The 23520-nt window shown below is 38.2% G+C and overlaps 1 protein-coding gene and 1 non-coding gene across 4 annotated transcripts; both read left to right on the top strand.

Annotated features, from left to right (window-relative positions):
• Positions 1-642: 642 nt before the first annotated feature.
• TRNAS-AGA (transfer RNA serine (anticodon AGA)) lies at positions 643-724 on the top strand. Its single transcript has one exon. It is a non-coding gene; the product is annotated as a tRNA-Ser (tRNA).
• Positions 725-1104: 380 nt separating this feature from the next.
• Positions 1105-23514, top strand: CFAP418 (cilia and flagella associated protein 418). Of its 3 annotated transcripts, none has more exons than XM_060287321.2 (7): positions 1105-1365; positions 5286-5373; positions 8666-8730; positions 9263-9328; positions 16971-17066; positions 20384-20606; positions 20949-21086. In XM_060287321.2, exons 1-6 carry the CDS (start codon positions 1205-1207, stop codon positions 20592-20594), a joined length of 687 nt encoding a protein of 228 aa, XP_060143304.1. In that variant the 5' UTR covers positions 1105-1204; the 3' UTR covers positions 20595-20606; positions 20949-21086. The 3 variants fall into 3 exon arrangements, with proteins under 3 accessions (XP_060143304.1, XP_060143303.1, XP_030718791.1); XM_060287320.2 differs by having other exon boundaries at positions 1106-1365; positions 20433-20606; positions 20949-23514; XM_030862931.3 differs by lacking the exon at positions 20384-20606 and having other exon boundaries at positions 1107-1365; positions 20949-23514.
• Positions 23515-23520: the final 6 nt, after the last annotated feature.

Below are 23520 nucleotides of genomic sequence, written 5' to 3'. Positions count from 1 at the left end.
TCCAAGGCTGCCAACCTCTTTGCTATCCCACGTTAGAAATACTCAAAGTTCAGGTTTAGGTATGCACAGTATTTACAGCAGTACCATGAAATGACAATACCTTGCATTTTATCACGTATCACACTTTTCAAAGTAGTGTTTTTACGGCACTGTGGGACAGTCTGGCCCTGCATAGTGAATTTAAATCAGTGGGCAACAGCATTTTAGTACCTAGTGGGTAAAAAGAGTCCTTGGGAGCTGTTTGTCCAAGAGAGAGGGGCAGGGGTGGAGCTGGGAGCCCGGCAAGGAAGCCCGGAGGCTGGTCGGTGGCCCCACGGTTGCCGGTTCCCTCCTGGAAATGCACACCTCTGCAAGCAGGTGTACAGCAGCACCAGGCTTTCTTCCTTACCTCTTGTTTTCTGACGCTAACTTTAGCGATTTTACTAAAATTCAGTTTTTTCTGATGGAGAGTAAAAGGTTGGACGAGATATGCTCTAAGAGCCCTTCAAGAAGGTAACATTATTAGAGCCATAACATTCAAATATGCTCTTATCTGGCAGAACAGTTTTGCAATGTTTTCCTCACGATCTAAACATACCTGTTACTGGAGTAGATACTTGTGTGTAGACTACATAGATCTCATTGCCAAAGATAACGTCAACAGTAGTCGTGGCCGAGTGGTTAAGGCGATGGACTAGAAATCCATTGGGGTCTCCCCGCGCAGGTTCGAATCCTGCCGACTACGACCAACCAAGCTTTTGGTACAAATCCTTGTTTTCCTTTTGCAGACTTCTCCACAGATTATTTAAAGAATTTATGAACTGCTGGAATACAACTGGGACCCCAATGGGGCAAGATGAAGAGCGGATGAGGGATCTAGGCAGTCGTGTGATTGTGGTTACAACTTGAGTCCAGAAGAGGGAGATGGGACAAAACACTCCAGACAATCTGGAACAAAGAAAAGCAAAGCGTCGCGAAGTAGGAATGGACAGTTCCGTCAGACCTCTTGCCCCGCGGGAAAGCCTGTGCGCCGGAGCGTGGCTACTCCACGGCATCCTTCCGCGCGAGCGCGTCAGCGCCCAGGCATCGCGAGCTCCTAAGACAGCCGCGGAATGGCTCGCGCATGCGCGGGGGTGGCCAGCGCGCCCTGCGGATCCTCGCGTTGCCCCTGGAAACCACACGGTGCTGTAGCTACCAGAGCAAGGGAAGGACATGACGATTCAAGATGGCGAAGGACCTGGACGAGCTCTTGGATGAGGTCGAGTCCAAGTTTTGCAGACCAGACCCACTGAGACTGGGTATGGTCGAACGGCCCAGAGGCGGAGGCGGTGGCGGTGGCATCCTCAGCAGCGACCGGAACCGAGCCGAGGCGGAAGAGAATCTCAGGTTAACAGGCGGGAGGGGTGGGCTGTTCTGGTGAAGCCTGCTTCAGGTCCTAAAGCCACCCCTCCGCCGCCGGACCCAAAGAAATGTACCCCCGCCCGCGACCTCCAGCTCCTCTTCCTGCTAGGGCCCAGACTCTCAATTCCCCACTACCGGGGCCGCACACACTTCAGCTCCCCGGCCTGTAGGATCCTAACATCTCTTCCCAAGGCCCGACTCCGCCCCCCAAGCAAGCCCCAGAGGACTGGCCCCGCTGATGCCCCGCCTCTAGAGCCCGCGGTTTCGCTCAGGTTCCGATGCGGGAGAGGGGGTGCAGCTTAGGCTCTCTCTCTTGAGCCCCGAGGGGGTCACGGTGACCCGGGCTTCCGTTTGCGTGAGCGATTCTTTTCCGCTTTTGAGATTCCCGCACAGAGAACCTCATCCTATTGCCTCTGGTCCTCTTGGGACCCCATTCCCAAGGCAGAACTATTCTTGGGCCAATTGTTGGAAAAAACGATTCCATTCTAGTCCATCATTAGTTGATTTTTTTTTAAGCTCAGATAATTGAATGAGATTAGATTTAAGATTATAAGGTTTAATTATTGGTAACACTGTCTTTATTAATCCAGCCACCTTCCTTCTCCCCATGGCCCCAGCTAAGGGTACCAGATGATCTCAGGCATCCAAATTGAAATTTGGGGAATTTTCTTAAGTCTTGGCTTTTGATCCAGAAAAAGTATCTTTCAAATTTGTCAGTCATTTTTCTTCTGTGTAATTATTCAATAATAGGACTTTCTTCTTTATCTCACTTCCCCCCTCAATTGCAAAAAAACAAAATTTTTGCCAGAGTGAGTATTGTCCTTCAAAGTGATGGCTTGGGAGCCTCTGCAGTGACTCTTGCTTGAATCTCTTGGAGACGCTTGTGGAATTACACAGAGGCAGCTTTGGAACAACCCAAGAAAGTCAATCTTGTTTATTTATGGCTGCATCTGTGGGTTTTGTTTTGTTTTTGCGCACCTGCGTGTGATTTCCCAGAACCCAACACCATTGCTACCCAATTTACAAGACTTACCTCTAATGACATTTGTTTATAAAAATTCACCCTCAGAAGATAAAAACATTGAAAAGAGTCTAAAATTTAGAAGCAGAAGTTCTAAAAATTAGTCGAGTACTTGGCAGCATTCTAAAAAAATAACTGTAGAGCCAACTAAAATGACTGCTTTGGGGACTTCCCTGGCGGTTCGGTGGTTAAGACTCCGAGCTCCCAATGCAGGGGGCATGGGTTCATCCCTAGTGGGGACTCGGCCAAAAAAGATGACTGCTTTGAATGGGCTAACGCTCATTTGACTGTTTATGCAAATAGCACTCTCACTAATTTGTATATTATTATCTTGAATGCTGGACATTCTTATGTACTCATTCCCAGCACATGTACCATTCCTATCCTACAACAATGTTACCTTGCAAGTTCTTTTGTTCTTTTTATTTATTCCTTTGGGGCATGGAGAAAATTTATCAAAGAGCCTTCCAGAGCCTATTCATCTTAGGAGAACTAGCACAGAGGGATAGGATGTCTTAGAGCAGGCTGCTGAAAATGGAAAGGGTTACTAAGGTGGACGGATCCTCTCCAAGCACAGGTCCTTTTGTACCTCTCTCCGTAGCCTGTTGTTACACTACTAAAATCCATCCATAATCCTCGTAGCATCCCATCCCACCTTACTACCTCAGATTTTTCAATAATACATTTATAGAAGCTGTAACAAACCAGTACTGTTGTCATTCATGTGTTGAATTCAAGTGTTGTCATTCACTTCATTTGGCAGTGTAGTTGTAAATTATGCCAAAAAAAACCAGCAACAAAGACCCTAAACTTAATAACAAATGTAGTATATAATGTCAAATATTAAAATTTTGTCCTGAGCCAAAATTGATACCTAAAAGTTAGGAACTGATTTACATTATGAATTTATTAATAGGAGACTACCTGCCAATTGTGTAGTGATATAGTCTGTATCTCTTTTTCTTAAAAGAGTTAAAATACCGAAATTGTCCCTTAAAAATGATAGCTCTGCAGATAATAAATGACCATGACACATCTGGATGCCAGGAACTACTGCTAAGTACATCATGAAAGTACAGAGTACATCAGAGAGTACATCATGAAAACCAGAGGAGAGAATTTCTAGAGGACATCTTAGCAACCTGCTGTCACAAAAGAAATTGAAGGAATTGGTACACAAGTGTCAGGTGCTTCTGAAAGATTAAAGCTAATTGGAACCGAGAAAGGCCATTGAATATAGTGATTTGGGCAGTAGTGACTTTGAAAAAAAGAGTTTCACTATAGTTGAGGGATATAGAGGCCAGAGATGGAATATTACACCTGGAAGAAGTTTTAAATAGTTGTCTAGATTTCCTCTTTACATATAAAATGTCTGAGGTTCAGAGAGGTTAAATAATTTAAACTAGGTGGGTAGTTCTCAACAGGTGATGACTTTACCACTCAAGGCGCATTTGGCAATGTCTTGACATTTTTGATTGTCATAACTGGGGAAGGGTGTGCTACTGGCATCTAGTGGGTAGAAGCAGGGATGCTGTAAAACATCCTACAGTGCACAATAGCCTGCCCCTCTCACTGTGATACACACACACACACACACACACACACACACACACCCCAACGAATTATCTGGTCCCAAATGTCAGTATTTCTAAGGTTAAGAAACCCTTATCCAGATCACCAGCAGATGCTAAATCCAATATACTTGTAAGGAAGTAGAAATAATGGATATAGACTACTCTTCAGTAGTGAGTAAAATAGGGTGGCAGCTTCAAGAGGGGTTTTGGAATGTTTCTTTGAAGAGGAAAGCATACTTAGCATACTTGGGAAGAAACCAGTATACAGTGGAAGATATTAGGGGTAAAAGTTAGAAAGGGAAAAACTGAAGAGGCAAAGTCTGGACATAGATGGAATCAGACATTCAGTGTTAGGCAGTAGCCTCTGCGTTTTCTTACATCAGGTTAATTATCTTACTCTAAGCAGTATCAAAGGAGGGCTATAATCCTGATGTTAACAGTTTCGGAGCAAATATGTTTCTAGAAATAGAGAGTTAGTCTAAAAAAACCTGTCTTTTAAAACAAATAATTTAATGATCCAATGAAGTTATAAAGTTATAATGATATACAGCATCTGTAACGTAAACTCTCAAGAGAGTTAATCTCATTTAGTGTTAGGTGTCTAGACTGCCCTAGACTCAATTCCAAGCCTCTCCTCCCACTATTTATATGACCTTGGCGAGTTTTTGAATCTCTCAGTCCCTATATCTTCATCTATGTAAAGTATTCAGTAAATGTTAGCTATTAAATAGGAGTTCCATGCAGTAACAGTTTGTCAGTAATCCTGTGATGATTATACCCGCAGAAGGTAAACAGGCAGAGATACTCTGTCAAGCAAATGTCACTTTTTTGTGTGTATGTGTGTAATTAATCATTTGGTTATATAACCTTTGGCTCCTGTAGTAAAGAGGTATGATTATTTGACTTACAATGGAACCCTTAGGGGAAAATTAGACATATTAAAATTATCTTTGTTTATAATTCTCAGGTTCTACTTATAATTTTGTAATATTTTGTATTCTTAAATAAATGGTTGATGTAATTTAGAAAAGTGCATACCCACCTTTCTCTTATATATAACGTACAGCTTTAAACGTTGTATTTTAAGTATGTAAAAGTACACATGGGAATTTGTACCTGATGAACTACATCCTTTTTCTCAAGAATCCTAGGCTATGTCCATAGTAGGAAAAAAAAAACATCACATTTGTCCTTCTGTTATCAACTCTAGTAATGGACTTTATTTAAACAAAACTCTTCTGATGCTGGCTGACTTTATCTGCACTTAAGCTTCAGCTGTTTTCTTGTTTGTTTGTTGTTTGTTTTTTCAGATCAACAGAAACATTTAAAAAAGAACATGATCTTGACAGTCTTATTAACGAAATATTTGAAGAGCCCAACTTTGACAAAAAATGCTTTGTAAGTCAAATGTTCTAAATGTACAGTAATTCTTTCATTATCTCAAGACATGTTTAGAATAGTCTGAAAACTTACTAGAATACACAAGTATCTATAGTCCTTTGAATTCTGAGAAATACAATTATTTAAAGAAATTATTCCACTTAGATTTAAATAAGAAAAAAAGTAGAAACTGTGTTTTGCTTTTTATTTCTCAGCAAGAATGAGAAATTAGAAAAGCTGTTGAACAAAAGTCAACTTGCAGATGAAGTTGGTTACTTGTATTTATTTGTATACTGTAAGAATACTTTTCTAAAAGACCAAAATCAGCTTTCATTATAGGAATGTGCTTAGCATCTCAAATGCTTTGCCGTTGCTCTCATCCCATGAACTAATCAGTTAAGTTGGTAGTATTTTATTTTTTTAAATGCTTATATATCTATATCAACTTTATAAAAGCTCATAAAATAATATAACAGCCACCTATATATTTACTAGTCATACTGAACGTATCTTAACATTTTGCCAGATTTGCTCCTCTGGATTTTTTTTTTTTTTTGGCCACACCATGTGATTTGTGGGATTTTAGTTCCCTGACCGGGCATTGAACCCAGGGCACAGCAGTGAAAGCGCTGAGTCCCAACCACTGGATCGCCAGGGAACTCCCTGGACTTTTTTTAAAGATATAAAAATTATAGTTTAAGAACTCTCCAAATCTTACTCTACTGCCTTCCTTCCCAAAGGTAACCATTAGCCTTTCCATCCATACTTTTATACTTTTATTACATATGTATGTAACCATAAACAATTTTAACTAATGTATAGCAGTCCCTTACGTAACTCCACCGCAGTTTATCTACATCCCTGGTGATTAGACATTTTGATTATGCCAAGTTGTTGCTCTTACAAACAGTGCTTCATCAAATATCTTTGTATGTCTTTTTTTTTTTAACCCATGTATAGGAGTTTCTCTAGGATATATAAACCTAGGAAGTCACAAGGTGTGCTCATCTTCAACTTTTCTACCCATTGCCAAAATGTTTCCCAAAATGACTGTCTTATTTGTATTCTTCTCACCAGCAGTGATGAGAATGTATATACTTTCATTTTTACCAGTTTGGTAGGCACAGAATATATTTGTTAGAGATATATATATATATATATATATATATATATATATATATATATATTTGTTAGAAAGAGACCAAATGGAAGTCTAAATTACAAGGACCACAAGGAAAAAAATCTAAGAAATAAATATAATACCAAAGAGGGTTGGTTTGTTTGTTTTTAAGGTAGGGAAGATTAAAGCAAGACAGTGGACTAAAAATAACTAGGCAATGATTGTGTTAAGATTATGGTTATGGGCCACTTCTTTTTTTGTCAGACTAAAATTTAAGTGACTGGTATAGATCTTAAGCTTTGTATTTCTCTGTGCCAGAGGGGAGAGGAGTGGGAGAGGTCAGTGAAATACATGAGGGATGTACAAATACATGAGTCACAGATGAAATGTACAACATGAGGGATATAGTCAGTAATACTGTAACAGCTCTGTATGGTGACTAGACTTTCTGTGGTGATCATTTTGTAATGTATAGAAATACCAAGTCAGTATGTTTTACCCCGAAACTAACATAGTGTTGTAGGTCAATTATACTTCAATTAGAAAAACAAAGAATAAAAATAAAACCAAGTTTAAAAAATCTTAATTTCTCTAAATTTAACATTTTCAGTTCATCTGTGGTAAATTAATAAGCTGATGGCCTAGTTGAATAACATGTCAACACAATAACCATGGTGTTGAATACTCTGCGAACAGAATGCATCATAAATGCTGAATAGCAATACTAATTTAATTAGTGGTAGGAAAAAAACTACATGATGTTATTCATTGATCATCTGAGCAGTTCATTATTTAGTAAACACTACAGGGTATGTATCTGTGTGTGAGGCACTGTCTCTTCAGTTCAAGGCATTTCAGAAAGAGAAGGAAATACTTCTCTAAAGAAGTATTAGAGAAGATATACTAATCTGAAATAAAAATAGCTCTTATAATCATGAAGAATAAGCTTTTATGCACTTCTTCTGTGTGCTCCCTTTTTGAAGTTAGTTATTATATCCAGTTTTCCAGCCTGCAGGGGAGAAAGCAACCCAAGTAAACTTCTGGAGGAAAGCAGATCAATGTAAAACACTGATTGGATGAGGAAAGGAAGTGTCTCTGAATTGCTCGTCCATATGCCCACCTTGTCCTCAGAGGCCAGATGCTCTTGAGAGTATTGGTCCCTCCTCCATTGCTCGCCCGTCCTGTTGTGTTTCTTTCTTTTCTTAATTGAAGTATAGTTGACTTACAATATTATATCAGTTGCAGACTCACACAAGAAAGCCCAGAAACAACAGCAGATGTCCCAGTGTGCCAGCCTTGAGTTGCAAACACAAGCCTGGATGGCACATGGGGCGTGCTCCCAAAGACAAAAAGAGACTTAGGCACATTATTACTTTTCAGCTATGCACCAAAAATGTTTCCAGTTCTGTTTAACATCAGTTTTATTCAACAAATAAAAGAGTTAAGAGAAATAGTAAAGTATTTTTGCCTCCATTAAATTTCCTCACCTACTAGGTAAATTGATGGCATGTCTCTGCATAGTTTAAATTGCCTTCTCTCCATCCTTTCCTTGGCGGTGGTCCTAGTATGTGGTCGGCCATGTTGTTTGGTACCTTATACCAGTTAACACTTAATAAATGCTTGCTAATGATGATGTTATGTAACCATATAGGAACTACTGTATGATTGTGACTAGGTAGCTCTACATTTTCCTTGGACATCTAATGGTTGATACCATTTCATCTGATCAAAATTAATATTCCTGAAGTTACCCAGGAGTTTGGTTAGTTTATTTTTAGTTCAGGTGAGTACCATTCACAGCCTTTAAAATGAGTCTGAGGTTTTTTTACTCCTCAATTGAATTTTTCCAGGATGAAGTTTTAAATAGCAGCTCCTTCATATTAAATCATTGAACTCTAGTATTAACTGAAGAGTTATAAAGTGACTCTAAATCTTAGCATGCTAATAATGGCAGTATATCAATTTTCTAGACTAAACGTTAGCATAGTAATTCGTAAATTCCTCAGGGAGGTCTACTTCCCTTTTGCCTTTAAAGGATTTTGATCATTGTTTTCATTTCAGAAACTTTAAAATCATAGGAAATTTTAAGCCATTTTTAAAATATCCTTGTTATAAAATAAAGAATATTAGTTTTCATGTTACAATTCTCTAAGTTACCCTTGGCCTTTTATTGTTTTGTTTTTTTAACAGAAATTAAAATCTAAATCTTCAGGTAACACATCTGTCAGAGCTTCCATTCAAGGCCCTGGTAAGAGGTAAGTTGGGATTGCTTTGGTGAATTATACACACTGGTGAGCATGGTCTAGTAGATTTTGTTACCGTTTAACAACATTGAGCAACAAAGCACCACTGGTCGGCTTTCAGGAGACAGACCAACAGCAGCATTTTTCAGTGTTCTTATGGTCTGTGACTCCTTAGTGTAAAGGAACTTGAATGGGAGGTTATTGCTATTGTAAATAATTTTCTGCTGCATAAAAAAAAAAAGTGTGAATGTTTCTCAAAATTAATGTTCTGTTATATTCTTCAGTATTTACTTTGTCCCTTACGTTATTTGGCAAACACATTTTTCTGTGACTCATTTTAACTCCTTGAGTGTTCCTGAATATACAGGTTTTATCCAATAACACACTGACCCTGAAATAAATACCTCTTCCTTGAAATAGTTGGCTTGCTCAGGAAAATATACAATTTGATTACAAGAATATAGAGTCAATGAGGCCAAATTAACTTCTCATGTTTCTTTTATGTTTTAATTTTATTTTTCTTCCGTCTGTTGAACATGTCCAGCTGCAGCCCAGTATACCTTGGTGGAAGTGCTGTTCCATGTGGGGTTGGGACAAATACTTCACAGAGGTAAGATGTCAGAAATATGTTATACTTTCTTAATTAGTTTTTTCCAAATTGATACCCTGTTAAAACATAGTTCTTATCATCTTGGCATGAGTCTGTTTCATAATAAAAGGTATATTTTGTTAGCCAGTGTAAGAACACTTTACTGAAATACTGATTATTATTGGGTGATAGTTGTTAAAAGCTATGGTGTTGGGTATGTGTTGTTCATTGTGTTGACACCCTTCTTTAAGAGCCACTTGAAGTGCCTGGATCACTTCCATCCCAGCTTGGTTTCCACAAGACACCAGGAGTTGAGCTTCTATCTTGCCATTTTTCCTTCCAGGCAGTGAAAACCAGTGAGTAGGACAGGTGAACTATATGATGTGTCACCCCCATTGCCTTGGCCAGTCAGCATGAGAAGCTGTGGGTCTCTAGTACCCAAGGAGTTCTTAAGCACAGTCTCTTGATTTTACATATTTCAAAAGGAGAAAGCCTCCTTTTGTTGTCTCTTCCCCAACCCTCCTTTCACCCAGGATCTCACTCAGTACCTCTTTCAGGGCAATCTTATGGTCATGATGCTACCTACCCCAAGCCCCTATCAGCCTCAGACTCCTAGCCTATTCCATTGTCATTGTCGTAAAGTGGGGAAACAGATCGATTTTCAGCAATTTTTTTTTTTATTGAAGTATAGTTGATTTACAATGTTGTGTTAATTTCTACTGTACAGCAAAGTGATTCAGTTATACATATATATACATTCTTTTTCATACTCTTTTCTATTATGGTTTATCACAGGATATTGAATATAGTTCCGTATGCTATACAGTAGGACCTTATTGTTTATCCATTTTATATATGATAGTTTGTGTCTGCTAATCCCAAACTCCCAAGCCATCCCTCCCCCACCCACCTGCCCCTTGGCAACCACAAGTCTGTTCTCTATGTCTGTGAGTCTATTTCTGTTTTGTAGATAAGTTCACTTGTGTTGTATTTTAGATTCCACATATAAGTGATATCATATGTTTTTCTCTTTCTGACTTACTTCACTTGGTATATAATCTCTAGGCCCATCCATGTTGCTGAAAATGACATTATTTCATTCTTTATTATGGCTGAGTAGTATTCCATTGTATATATGTGCCACATCTTCTTTATCCATTCATCTGTCGATGGACATTTAGGTTGTTTCCATGTCTTGTCTGTTGTAAGTAGTTCAGCAAATCATTTTACTGTCCTGTTAAGTTTGGTTCTATTTTTATAGAGGCCTACTTAACTAGATTATTATATTTTGTCTAGTTATTTCTAAAGCACTTTTTCATTTTCTGATAAAAGAAGTAAAAGACTGAGCTGTATGATTGCATTCTGATCACGTTTCAGGAGAGATAACCATTATATTGAATAATGGAAGTGGGATCCAAAAGGACATTGTTGGAGGGTTGTGGTAGAGCTGGCCTAGATCCGAGGAGGCCTGGAAAAAAAGGGCTATAGGACCAGAGGGAAACTGGGAATCTGGGGAAGCCTAGACCAGGAACACCAGGCAGCAGACAGGCTATAGCAACCCACAGGGGTGATGCCTGCTGTGAGGGCTGTAAATAAAGAGTTGATAGCACCTGAATCGTCGTGCGTTGAGGACTGTCTATTCAAAGGATTAGAGACACACACTGCCCTTAGAGAAGAATACAGTCTGGCTGCTTATCAATCCTGACTTACTGTGTCTACCCAGTTGGATTTGTCTCAGTCATTGCCAGACCACTCGGCCTCGAATCCAGGCTTCCCTCAAGTCATCCTTGAGCTATACGGCAAACGTTTCCTAGTTACCATCCACTTCCATCTTCTGTAGTCTCACCCACATAGAGCATTAAAGAAAATATACCTAACATAACATTTTGAGCACCTCTCCCCTGTTCAGAAGGAAAATGAGAGCTGCCGTCTGTCTCATATTAACTCTAAACTCATTGTTTGCTTTACCAAATTGTTGTTCTTCCTCTTCTCTTTTTAGTTCTTTCACCTCCAGTTAAAGCCTGGGCTAGATACTCTACTTCCACTAGAACACTTGTTATCCTTCTACTTTCCACTTATATTTTTCTACCTCTGAATATTTTTACACTTACTCCCTGTCTAGAATGACAGTCCTTTCTAATGCATGTCCCCACTGTCTTACCTGCTTAATTCACTTACTGTAGACTCATTTTGTCATTCTGTTTGAACTTCCTTTTCCTTTTCTTTTTTTAAATATTCATTGAATGCCCTCTATGTCCTAGGTACTAGATACCAAAAAAGGTAAAACACTGGCCAGTAGAGAAACTGATAAAGAAACACATGATTATACCCAGGGCATGAAGAAAAAGGGCTCTGATGACAGAATACCTAAGTTCAGATATTCACTCTGCCTCTTACAAGCTGTGAAGCCTTGAGAAGGGATATAATCTTACAAAACCTCAGTTTCCTCACCCATAAATACTTTAGTTTTTATGGGTGAGGAAACTGAGTTATTGTAAGGATTAAATGAGATAATACATTAAAATTGTGCCCATGTTGCAGGTCAGCTAGCTACTATAGGTACAGTTATTTGGAGTTGTTTGTGGGTATTTCTCGTCTGTTTGTGCTGCCTTCTCATTGTGTTATACCTCAGCTGCAAGAATCCTATATTCTACTACTTTTCCATTTTATCTCAGGAAATATCTCTATGTGTTCTGGTTTACTTCCAAGAGTAAATATTTTATTAAGATTCTCTTTTATGTAGTATATTTTTACATGTACTTTGATTTAGTTCTAGCAGAGAAGAATCTCGTTCCAGATGGAATTTCAGTGTATGCCTATTATATAACATTGATCCATGAGAATACCACAATCTTTCAACCCCATTCCTACCTTTTGCACAGTGACAAGAAGGGAAAACACATACAATTTGCATATATATGCACAGGTAAATGTTTATATTCACAGATCTTCTTCACCCATCACAAAGATACTAATCATTGACCACCTTCTTCATGGCATAGATCAACACACACAGAAAGATAAGCACATACATACTCATGTGCATGTAAAATATTATATGTATGAAGTACTTTATACTGTCCAGAGCACTTTTTTGTAAGTATATGTGTATTGGTTCACCTGCTTCACAGGGAAAAACCAAGATGCAGGTAGAGCAAGAATTTTTAACCCCATTTTATAAATGAGCAAATTGAGGCACTGATGTTAAATTCATTAAACACGTATTAATTCATCATGTCCTTGCTTAGTCCTAGGTTTTGAGTGAACACATTGTGGTGAACAAATAAATAGACACTTCCCTGCCCTCAATGAGCTTTCAGTCTAGATGAGGAAAGAGACTTTAATTCCACAAATAACTATTTAATTTCCACATGATATGTAATGTGAAGGGTAAGTACAGAATACTATAAGCATAGATAATTGGCATCCTAACTAATATGAAGTGTTAGGGAATGCTTTCCTAAGCAAATAACATTTAATCAGACTATGATATGATAAATAAGTAGGAATTAAGCAAAGACAGGGGAGCCTTGGAGCCAGAGGACCCACCACGTTAGACGATCCCTGAGCTGGAAGGAGCCAGGGGTGTGGGAGGAACAGGGAGCAGCCAGGTGAGCTGGAGTGTAGTGAGTGGGGGAAAGAATGGCTCCTGGTGGGGCTGGAGAGGTAGTCAGGGGACGTTTGGTTTGGGGTCCCCTGGAGGATTTTAGAAAAATATGTCCTATAGCAGTGGAAGCCATTGGGTTGTTTGGGGGTTTTTTTAAGCGGGTAGGGATGACATAATCATATTTGTGTTTCTAAAGAAAGAAATTTTGGTTCCAGAATGGAAAATGGATTGGAAGTTGGAGGGACAAGACAGGAGAGAACACAGGGAGACCAGTCAACAGGCAGTAGGTACCGGTGGTCCAGGAAAGAGACAGGGATGGCAGCTGTGACCTAAGTGGTAGCAGTGGCTGTAGGGAAAAAGGGTCACACTTGAGATATTAGAACATAGAATTGACAGAATTCAGTGATTAAATGGCTCTTGGAGGCAAGAGAGAAAGTTGTCAAGAATGACTCCCAAGCCCTGTGCCTTGCCCAAGGCAAGGACTCCAACGTGTAACTTTACGCCTAGTCCATTATTCCTTCTAGTATACCAATTTGCAGACGCTTTTATAATGTATGTAAGAGGGAAGCCGCTTTTGTTATTGCAGCTGTTGTTTTCCAGCTGCCCAAACAGCAAGACTCCCCAGTCTACTGTGTAGATCTGAAGGATTTGACTGAGAACCAGGGTCTGTGCAGAAGACTATATTGGGCTATATTTGGGACATTCCCACCACTAACATCTTTAAAATAGTAAAGATTTTACTTACTAGCCTGATAAAAGGACAAAGCTGTTGATGACACTTCCATGTTTGTATTTACTCACATTTTCGAGGAAAGACCTGACAATTTATCTTTCATTGGAACCATGACTTTATGTTAGATATTCTTTTATATATAGTTATAAAAGAAAAATATATTTAAGCCCTGAAAATAAGCACTGATTTACATGCCTAGGGCATGAAGGAAATCGGGTCTGTTCTGCCTCTTTTTCATGTGTTATGTTTGTTTAATTTTTGGATCAAGCTCTGATTTGAGAGTAATCTCGAATGATTTTAGAGTGTAAAGATTTGAATCTTTTACCCACTTGGTATAAAGGGGAAGAGCAGTAGCAAAGCATGGTGGCATTAATAAGATATAGATAAAACCAAGGTGTTATTTTCAAGCCAAATTGAATTTTACTCTCCTCGTTATTTTTTAAACTACTTGCAAGCCTGGATTATTCCATAGACTGGTATAATAATGGTCTAATAGAGTGAATCGTAGCAGCAGAATGATTTCTTAGCTGCAAGTTAGTTTTATTTTTCTCAAAGGACAGTGTTGGTAGGAAAATATGGTAGTGTGAATAGATTTGAATAAACTGCTAAATTTTAAATTAAAAAGCTGTATTTAACATTATGGTTGAAATTTTACACATACAGAATGTCAGGAAATTCTAAATTATAGTTCCCACAACAGCAGTAATTCAGCCAAATTGCACATATGTATTAAGGCATTAAAGTTAACACTCTGTGCAATCATGTAATAAATACATATGCATAAGAAAGCAAGTTATAGCAGCTTTGGGAACCATCATTTTGCATTTCCTGACTTGTACATTCAAAATCCAAGTTCAAATGTGTACAAATGTAATTGTGTTGAATTTCCATATGTACAAATTCAACTTCATAAATTGCTAACAGTTTAAAAGGAAATATGGAATTGTTTATGAAACTTAAGATTTTAAGTGTTTAATTATTGTTGTGATTAATGTTTTTAGAAATACAAAGCATTCATTCTCAAAGAAACTTCCAGGCCAAAATATATTTGCAATTTTGAAGTTAAGTTATCTGAATTTTAGAGGGAAATAAGTGAAAAAAAATATAGTGATGGATTTTATTTTATTTTTTAATTGCAGAAGTATTATATGCTTTTTGAAAAAGATAAAAAGTCAAAATGTATAAGGAGAAAGATAGTACTCTCCTTCCTTCCTCTCCATTCCCACCCCTCCTGAGGCAACCAGTGATAGCTGCATGGTATATTACCTTCCACATTTTTCTCCATGTTCTTACAAACTTGTTATAAACACCTATACAGGAAAATTTGTGGGGTAGTTTTTACAAAGACAGGATCATGTTATATATGTTATTGTGTACCTTGCCTTGTGCACCTCTATGTCAGTAGTTAAATCTAATTAACTCTTTTATCAACTGCCTAATATTCCATAGTACAAATGTTATTCAGTCTTTTCCCTCTTTGATAGCTATCCAGGTGGTATCCTGTTTTTTGCCACTTCAGCAGCACTGCAGTAGAAATTATTCTTGAGATACACGCCTATACTCTGGTGCTTTTATTTATATGTAATATATTCCCCAAAATGGGATTGCTAGTGCAGCAGCTAGGTATAATTTTAATTGTAAAATTATGCCAAGATTTTTCCCAAAAGGTTATAGCAGTTCACATACCCACCAGAAATGTCTGAGAGGGCTAATTTTTGCTAACTTAATTGGTTTAAATATATATTTCATGGTTGCTTGAAATTTTAATTCTTTATGTAGTATTTTAACTTTTTAATAAATGCTGTATACCAGGCACTGTCATGAGCACTTTATCAATATTAACTTGGTTAGCTCCTCATAATTCTTCTATGAGGTGTGCATTATTATCCCCATTTTACAGATAGGGAAACTGAGTCACAGAAGTTAAGTTACTTGACTATAGTTACACAGCTAGGGAATCAGCATTTGAACGTAGGCAATCTTATCTACACTCTTTAACTACTAATCTATGCTACCTATATTAGTGACATAGTGACATTATATTTTTAGAGTTTCTTTCTTTGTTGTCATTTGTAAGCACTCTTTATCAGTATAAGTATTTGACTATGTGTTGAAAATGTTTTCTTTCAGTCTATTATTGGTCTTTTCACTTTGTTTTTGGTATCTTTAAAACTCTTGTTATTTCCTTTTAATTTTTAGATGATCAAATGTATCTACATTGATTCTAGTTTTAAAATACTTCAGACAATGGAGAAGTTTTCTTTAAATCACAATTATTATACAAATCAAATGGTTTGCAGCAGCAATTCATAATTCTTACCATATATTATCATTTTACTCCTGAAGTTACTATGTACTATATGAATTTTGAGATTTGCTTGGCATTTTGGTTCCTCAGGTTGTCACTGAGTAACTGTTATGTGCTGAGTATCGTTCTAGCAGTTCTACCCTCTCTCATCAGCAGCATTTTTCCCTTCATTGCATCTTTGCCATCAGTATACAAACCGACTCTTTCTCCTTCTTAAATATAACCTTCTATTAACCCCACTTCCTTTACCAACTACCACTCCACTTAAAGAAACTGCTTAGATATACCTCACCAGTGAAGCCTATGCAGACTCTTGTATTTAAAATTATAACACACTTCCTCCCAGTACTTTCAATTTTATCGACTCTACTTTTTATTTCATTTAAAGCACTTTTTACCTTCTAACGTGCTACATAATTTATGAGTATTTCTTCTCGAATTAGAATCTAAGCTGTTTGAGGACAGAATCTCGCCAGCACATAGTAGTCTTTCAGTAAATACTTTTTAAGTGAGTGAATGAATACATTAATGCCAAGTAGTGGGGAAACAGAAACAAATAAGTTATTGTCCCAGCACAGAGAAGATATTGTCCCAGCATTTCAATACAATGTGACAAATTCTGTGGTAGAGGCATCCTGAAATTTTCATTAGGAAGGGAAACACGTAAAGAAGGCAGCTTAAGTGAAGATCTCCCTCAGACAAATTTGAAAACCATTGAACTAAAAGATCTACACATCCATTTTTTTCTTTTATATATGTAAATATACATGTGTGCATATATGTATCAGTATGCAAGATCTTAGTAAAATAGGTAGGTTTGTGCAGAAATTTAACCTGAAAGTTCAAATAGGTAATCAGACCAATAGTATAAAAATTTATACTCAGATTCATCTTTACTTTTCTGTTGTTTACTCGGTAATCTGTAATATGTGGTATAGTCTGTGAATAAATCAGCATATTTTCATATTTAAATTTAACAGTAATTTCTAACGTACAGTTCTTTTTCTCTGAACAGAGCATGTGACCATCTGCGTTGTATAGCCTGTGATTTCTGGGTAGTAAGCTGCGATGACTATGGGTGGGACAAATCATGTGATTACCTGTTTTTCAGGTATGTTTCTAAAGAACTTCACTCTGTGAAAAAATGTACTTAATATATAACTTTATATTTCTTACTGTGCAGTAATGCCTCTTGGTGACCTTGGCCAGATTGTGTGGCCTCCACCTCTTTGATATTTCTCGCATCATCTCCTCCTTTCCATCTGTCTGCTGTCAGCCTAGTTAAGGACATGTTACTTCTGGACAGGAGTTCAGAAGTAGCCTCCTCACTGATTTTCCTGTGTACAATCTCTTCTTCCAGACCACCCTTCACTTGCTGAGAATTAAAGCATAACTCTGAGTATGCCATCCTCTTGCCCAAAACCCTTCTGCTTACAGAATAATGTCCAAATTCCTCAGCATGGCATTCAAGACCTTCCATAATCCAGTCCCCAACTATCTATTACCCAGCTTTGTTTGTCTTTCCATGGTATACTTTTCACCTTTGCAAGATTTTAGCTACATCAAAACAATGCTCCCGGGGCTTCCCTGGTGGCACAGTGGTTGAGAGTCCACCTGCTGATGCAGGGGACACAGGTTCGTGTCCCGGTCCGGGAAGATCCCACATACCGTGGAGCGGCTGGGCCCGTGAGCCATGGCCACTGAGCCTGCGTGTCCGGAGCCTGTGCTCCGCAACGGGAGAGGTTGCAACAGTGAGAGGCCCGCATACTGCAAAAAAAAAAAAAAAAAAAAAACAATGCTCCCATAATGCTCCCATTCCCTATGACTTTGTATAAACTCTCCACCTCTTGGGCTACCTTCCCACCATTTTATCTACCTAAACCCTACCTGTCCCTCAGGGTATGGTTCATTGCTCATCTTCTATGATTCCCTTACCACTCTCTCAACTTGGAAGTAAACTCATCCTCTTCCGTGTGTCCACAGCATGTTGTACCGGTTATAGCACTTACTGTAATAAAAGACTGAAAATATCTTAGGTTGGTGTATGTCTGCCTCCCTCCTTGTGGTTGGGATAGTGTCTTACTTATATTTTTGTAATTTGTACATCCTTAAATACTCAGTGAATACCTAATGTTTTTAAGTTATAAAAATGTATCTGAACTATACATTCACATTTTCAAATAAAAATTAAGGGCTAAAAATTAGTAAAGTACACATATCATGCATTTTTGGCCCCCCAAACCTGTGCCTAAGCAAAGACTATATTTTCAGATACAAGTCATCAGAATTATTGCAGCACTCTTCAGTAGCATAAAGAAAACCATGCGAGGCTTTCTTCACACCTCTCTGGCATCCATTCTCATGTAAATCTCTAGGAGTCTCCTCTAGTGTTAATGTAAGAGTTTTTAAACTTTTCACATCAAGAACTGTTCTGAAAATCTGAATCCTCTCAACATACACACAGAAAGATTCAAATATACAGATACATAGAAAAATTACAATTTGAGAGATTTCATAGTATCCAACCCAAATAAAGCCTAGTGTGGTCCCAAAATCCCAGGTCAAGAGCCCGTACTCTTTGGGGCTCTGAAGCTCAGATTAAGAAATGTAGACTGTAAAGTGGTAGATGAAACCATGAAACTGGATGATATTACCCAGAAAGGTGACTTGGAAGCCTGTCAGTGAATGCAGAGTTAAGGGATCATTTAGTTAAGATAGGAGATGCTGGGACTTCCCTGGTCCAGTGGTTCCCTTAACCACTGGTCCAGTGGTTAAGAATCAGTCTTGCAATGCAGGGGACGCTGGTTCGATCTCTGGTCAGGGAACTGAGATCCGAAATGCTGCAGGGCAACTAAACTCATGTGCTGCAGCTAGAGAGCCCGCATGCCGCAACTACAGAGCCCACACACTCTGGGGCCCATGTGCCACAACCAGAGAGAAGCCCGCACACCACAACGAAGAGCCTGCATGCCACAACGAAAGATCCCACGTGCTGCAGCTAAGACCTGACACAACCAAAAATAAATAAATAAATAAATATTTTTTTAAAAAAGATAGGAGATGCTTTGATGTTTATATTGTGGGGGGGGGGTGGGGAAGACAAGAGAAGGGAAGGTTATGTGAATAACAAGGTCCTGGAGGCTTTGGGGTCTAGAGTGCTGATGGAAAGTGGGCCTTGGATAGGAAGAGGCCGCCTCTGTGCCTGGGTGGAAAGAGGTCATATACTGATGTGTTCAAGGGGACAGCTAGGAAATGGAGGCCTTTTCACATCTCACTGCCTGATTTTGTGAAGGAAGATGTGATCTGCTTGAAAGTAGAGGGGAGAGGAAACACTTGAGGGCAATAAGTGTATCCTAGCTTTGAGAAGTTCTAGAACTTTCTAAAAGAAGTATAAGCTATACTTGACCATCCTGCCATGATAGCTAAATAAAATGCTCTTATTTTTCTATTAAACTGTGTTTGCTTTATGGGAAATAATGAAATTTTCTTTCTCAGCTTTTAAAATATGCACTACTTGAAATGTATTAATTATTGATAGTTCCTTGGCTTTCATGATTCCTACTCCTGAAATCTCTAAGTATTCAATCAAGTGTGACATGTTAAGTTTGTCAAAATATATTGCAGATTGAATAAAGGACAGTCCTTCATTTAGCCATTTAGTTTTCATTAAACACATTTAGTTTTGTTTGGCTTTTTTCTTTGCAGTAGAACTTATTCAGTTCTTCCCCTATCTCACTGTAACCTTAGCTAAGTTGTTCAGCTGGTCAAAGTCTCAGTTTCCTGAAGTCAGACAGTTGGCCTGGAAAATCTCTTAGGTTTTGTTAGGGTCTAACCTCAATTGTGCCTGAATTTTGTGCAGTACTGAATGTGGTGCCCATTGGCCACCAGAGGGCACTTTGTTTCCTGCTTTCTGTAGCAGTGACATCAACAGTTAACAGTGTATTTCTTTCTTTAAAAGTACTTATACTGTATTTCATCATTTCACTATGTATTTTTTCATCATTTCACTTTGAATTTTTTCATTTTCTTTTGTCATGGAATATTTACATAAATTCAGTACATGGACTATGAAAATCATAATTGATTTCCTATTAATTAAATTTAACTTCTGCAGTCTTTTTTGTAATAGCATCAAGTCAGATGGTTATCGTTTTTCATGAGTTCTGCGCATAGGTTTAATTATGTTAAAATTACTGACATTTATTTCAGGATAGGCATTTGTTTTGTTTCTGGTAGTGTACGTAAATAAGCAGATCATTGAAACAAATGAGATATAATATGAATTCAACACATAGAAATAACAAGCACTTTTTCTCTATTAATGAAAAATTTCTATAGTTAACCCATCAGAAGCCTGTTATCTTTATGCCTCTTATATGCCCTCCATTTGCCACACTGCTGGCTTTATTTTTTTTTTTTTTTTTTTTGTGGTACACGGGCCTCTCACTGTTGTGGCCTCTCCCGTTGCGGAGCACAGGCTCCGGACGCGCAGGCTCAGCGACCATGGCTCATGGGCCCAGCCGCTCCACAGCACGTGGGATCTTCCCGGACCAGGGCACGACCCGTGTCCCCTGCATCGGCAGGCAGACTCTCAACCACTGCGCCACCAGGGAAGCCCCTCCACACTGCAGGCTTTTAAAATATGGCACAGGTGAGTATTTGAGGTAGGACATGAACCACCATCTTTTCCACTCTATTCTTATATCATGTAGTCTCTGATAAGACAGATCAATAATTCTTCTCTTTAGGTCACTGTGTTCTACAACAGCCTTAATAAACAGACCTAGAGGATTGCCATTTAAAAACATTGAAATCCTCAGAAAGAGAACGCCAAAGTGTATCTTCTGTTTTTCATGTGAGAGCACCAGGTAGTTTAGCGTTTGGATGTTGTGAAGATAGGAAAATAAAGCAGTTAGAATTTCTTTTTTGTTTTTTTAAGTCATTAAGCACTGAACAAAGCTACTATGCTAAAACCTTCTTATTTTACTAATAGGAACAATATGCCAGAATTCCACAAATTAAAAACAAAGTTGGTAAAGAAGAAAGGAACACGGGCATACGCCTGCCAGTGCAGCTGGAGAACCATTGAAGAGCTGACTGACCTTCAGACGGATCATCACCTTCGCTGGGTTTGCGGTAAACACTGAGAACACAGACTTTCCACATTCAGACAAATGCATCCATGAGAACAGTCTCTATTAACTGTCACAATATTTAGGTAAAGGTACATAGTATCATGCCTTTTGGAAAAGACAGGAAATTTCATTTAATGGCTGTATAAATTTTCAAAGACCAAATGGACTTGGGAAGATAATGTGCTTTAATGTTTTGGAATTATTCCTTTTTGATATATGGACATTTCACTTAGGAAGTAAGGTAACAAGTTATCCAAATACTTCTTTGCTAGCCTGTCCCCTGTTAAATAGAAATTTCATTGTGGAGTTTCATACAAATGTATAGCCATTCAGTAGCAACTGCAGTGTTACTGACTGCTAGTATACTTAGCATAAACATTCCTCTTTATAGCAGTTAAAAGGGATAAAGCTGGCCCTGCAGAGAGGTCATTGAGGGGTGTACACATCACCTCTTCCAGTCAAATCTGTTGTTAGCAAAGATCATAATTTAGACATGTCAGAAACTATGTGATCAGTGGCTAATTGAAGGGTTTTCGGGAGTATAGGTATATATTGTAGGTGAAAACACTGCCTGTATCTGATCTAACTTCACCAATTCAAAGCAATACTATGCACAGTAGTAAGTATATATTACCAGTTTTAGCTTATTTCTCCTCCTTTTGTTCATTTAGATATCAGAAGTTATTTAGTTTGCTCTTTTAGCAAGTATTCATTTCTATATAAAAGTGGGTTTTTTTGATGCACCTAAAAGTACAAGGAAAAATCCTAATACAGACAGGTCGGTTTTGGATTTTCCAAGTACCTTCTTGCCTTTAATGCCCTAAAACTCCATTAAGTAAAGAGAACAGCAAGTAAAATATATTCTCAGGCAGCCTGTAGATTTTTCTGGTAGGATCAGGTTGACATACTGTTTATTGGTGAGTACATGAAAAAAGAAAGCATAGCTGAACCAACAGGTAGCCTGTTGGGCTCCTTCTTAGTATGACTAAGACTTGAGGAGCCCTACAGTAGCAGCACATTCAGAAGATTGGTTACCTCAAAATTACCAGCTCGCAGCCCCATCAAGAGATTCCAATTTGCCAGCAGCTCTTTACCGCCTGTGTCTAATATATTGTTCAAATGCATGACACAGGCTTGCTGAAAGCGAGGAACTGAAGCAAAGTTATGATCTGCGTAGTCTTATACTGAATCTGTTCCAGCCATTTTACTCAGGCAAAGAAAGATCTGGTCATTAAACTCCTTCTCCTAACCATGACACATTTGCATATGTGTATCACTTGCTCCAGTAAGTCTAGTATTCCAACAGGATAAATCTCATTGTGGCAGATGCTCACATTTTTTGTATTAAGAATATGTTTACCAATCTTATCTTTCAATAAAAATTTTTTACCCCCTGAACTTTTATCTCAGTGTAATTGTGTCGGAAACATAGTGGGGGACTTCCCTGGTGGCGCAGTGGTTAAGAATCCACCTGCCAATGCAGGGGACATGGCTTTGAGCCCTGGTCTGGGAAGATCCCACATGCCACGGAGCAACTAAGCCTGTGTCCCACAGCTACTGAGCCTGCATTCTAGAGCCCGCGAGCCACAACTACTGAGCCTGCATGCCACAACTACTGAAGCCTGCATGCCTAGAACCCGTGCCCTGCAACAAGAGAAGCCACCTCAATGAGAAGCCTGCACACCTCAGTGAAGAGTAGCCCCTGCTCACCGCAACTAGAAAAAGCCCGCGTGCAGCAACGAAGACCCAATGCAGTCAAATAAATAAATAAATACATACATACATTAAAAAAAAAAATTGATCCTTTTAAAGAAAATAAAAAAGGAAATGGGGATTTGGATTGAAGTTGCCTATTTCAAAAATAGCAAAGCAACAAGATCCACACATTCAGAACCTCATGGAATTTGGCACATTTAATCATAATGGTGATTTCTTTTTAATTTAAATGAGCAAATTTACTAAATTATGGATTTGAAATTTTTTTCCTCTTTTATTATTTCATCATAACTATTCTATAACTTAGATATGTTGCCCATGTTTGGCATTCCATAACATAATAATTATAATAATTAGTTCTCTAATGTCAGAAATGTATAAATGAGTTCACATTTTTGTTGGCAATTCATAAACTTTTTAATATTGTATAATTTTTAATCGAAAATGTAGAAAGAGTATTATGTTTATATACAAATGTATAGATTATTACCAGTTGTAATTTAAGCCAAAATGCAGCTATTTTAGTATCAATGTAGAAGAACAGTATAGTTTCTAATCAACTATAATTTTTAAGGACAAAGTCTGTAAAACTTTCAAGATGTTTTGCATATTTATTTTCAATATTCATAATAATTTTCTACCTTTAATGAGTATTTTTTATCAAGCCAGGTAGCTACTTTATTTGAACTGCATTGTACTCTCAGACACTTATCT

The sequence above is a fragment of the Globicephala melas genome, chromosome 17, assembly GCF_963455315.2.
Source record: "Globicephala melas chromosome 17, mGloMel1.2, whole genome shotgun sequence".
Taxonomy (NCBI): domain Eukaryota; kingdom Metazoa; phylum Chordata; class Mammalia; order Artiodactyla; family Delphinidae; genus Globicephala; species Globicephala melas.
Note: the sequence above shows the minus strand (reverse complement) of the source record. Positions and strands in the feature narration are given on the sequence as shown.

Bases quoted from the DNA above. Each gene is read 5' to 3' on its own strand.
- CFAP418 (XM_060287320.2), top strand. From the start codon at position 1,205: ATGGCGAAGGACCTGGACGAGCTCTTGGATGAGGTCGAGTCCAAGTTT. The intron at 8,731-9,262 runs GTAAGTTGGGAT...GAACATGTCCAG, and splicing joins ATTCAAGGCCCTGGTAAGAG to CTGCAGCCCAGTATACCTTG. The intron at 17,067-20,432 runs GTATGTTTCTAA...TGCGGAGCACAG, and splicing joins TGTGATTACCTGTTTTTCAG to GCTCCGGACGCGCAGGCTCA.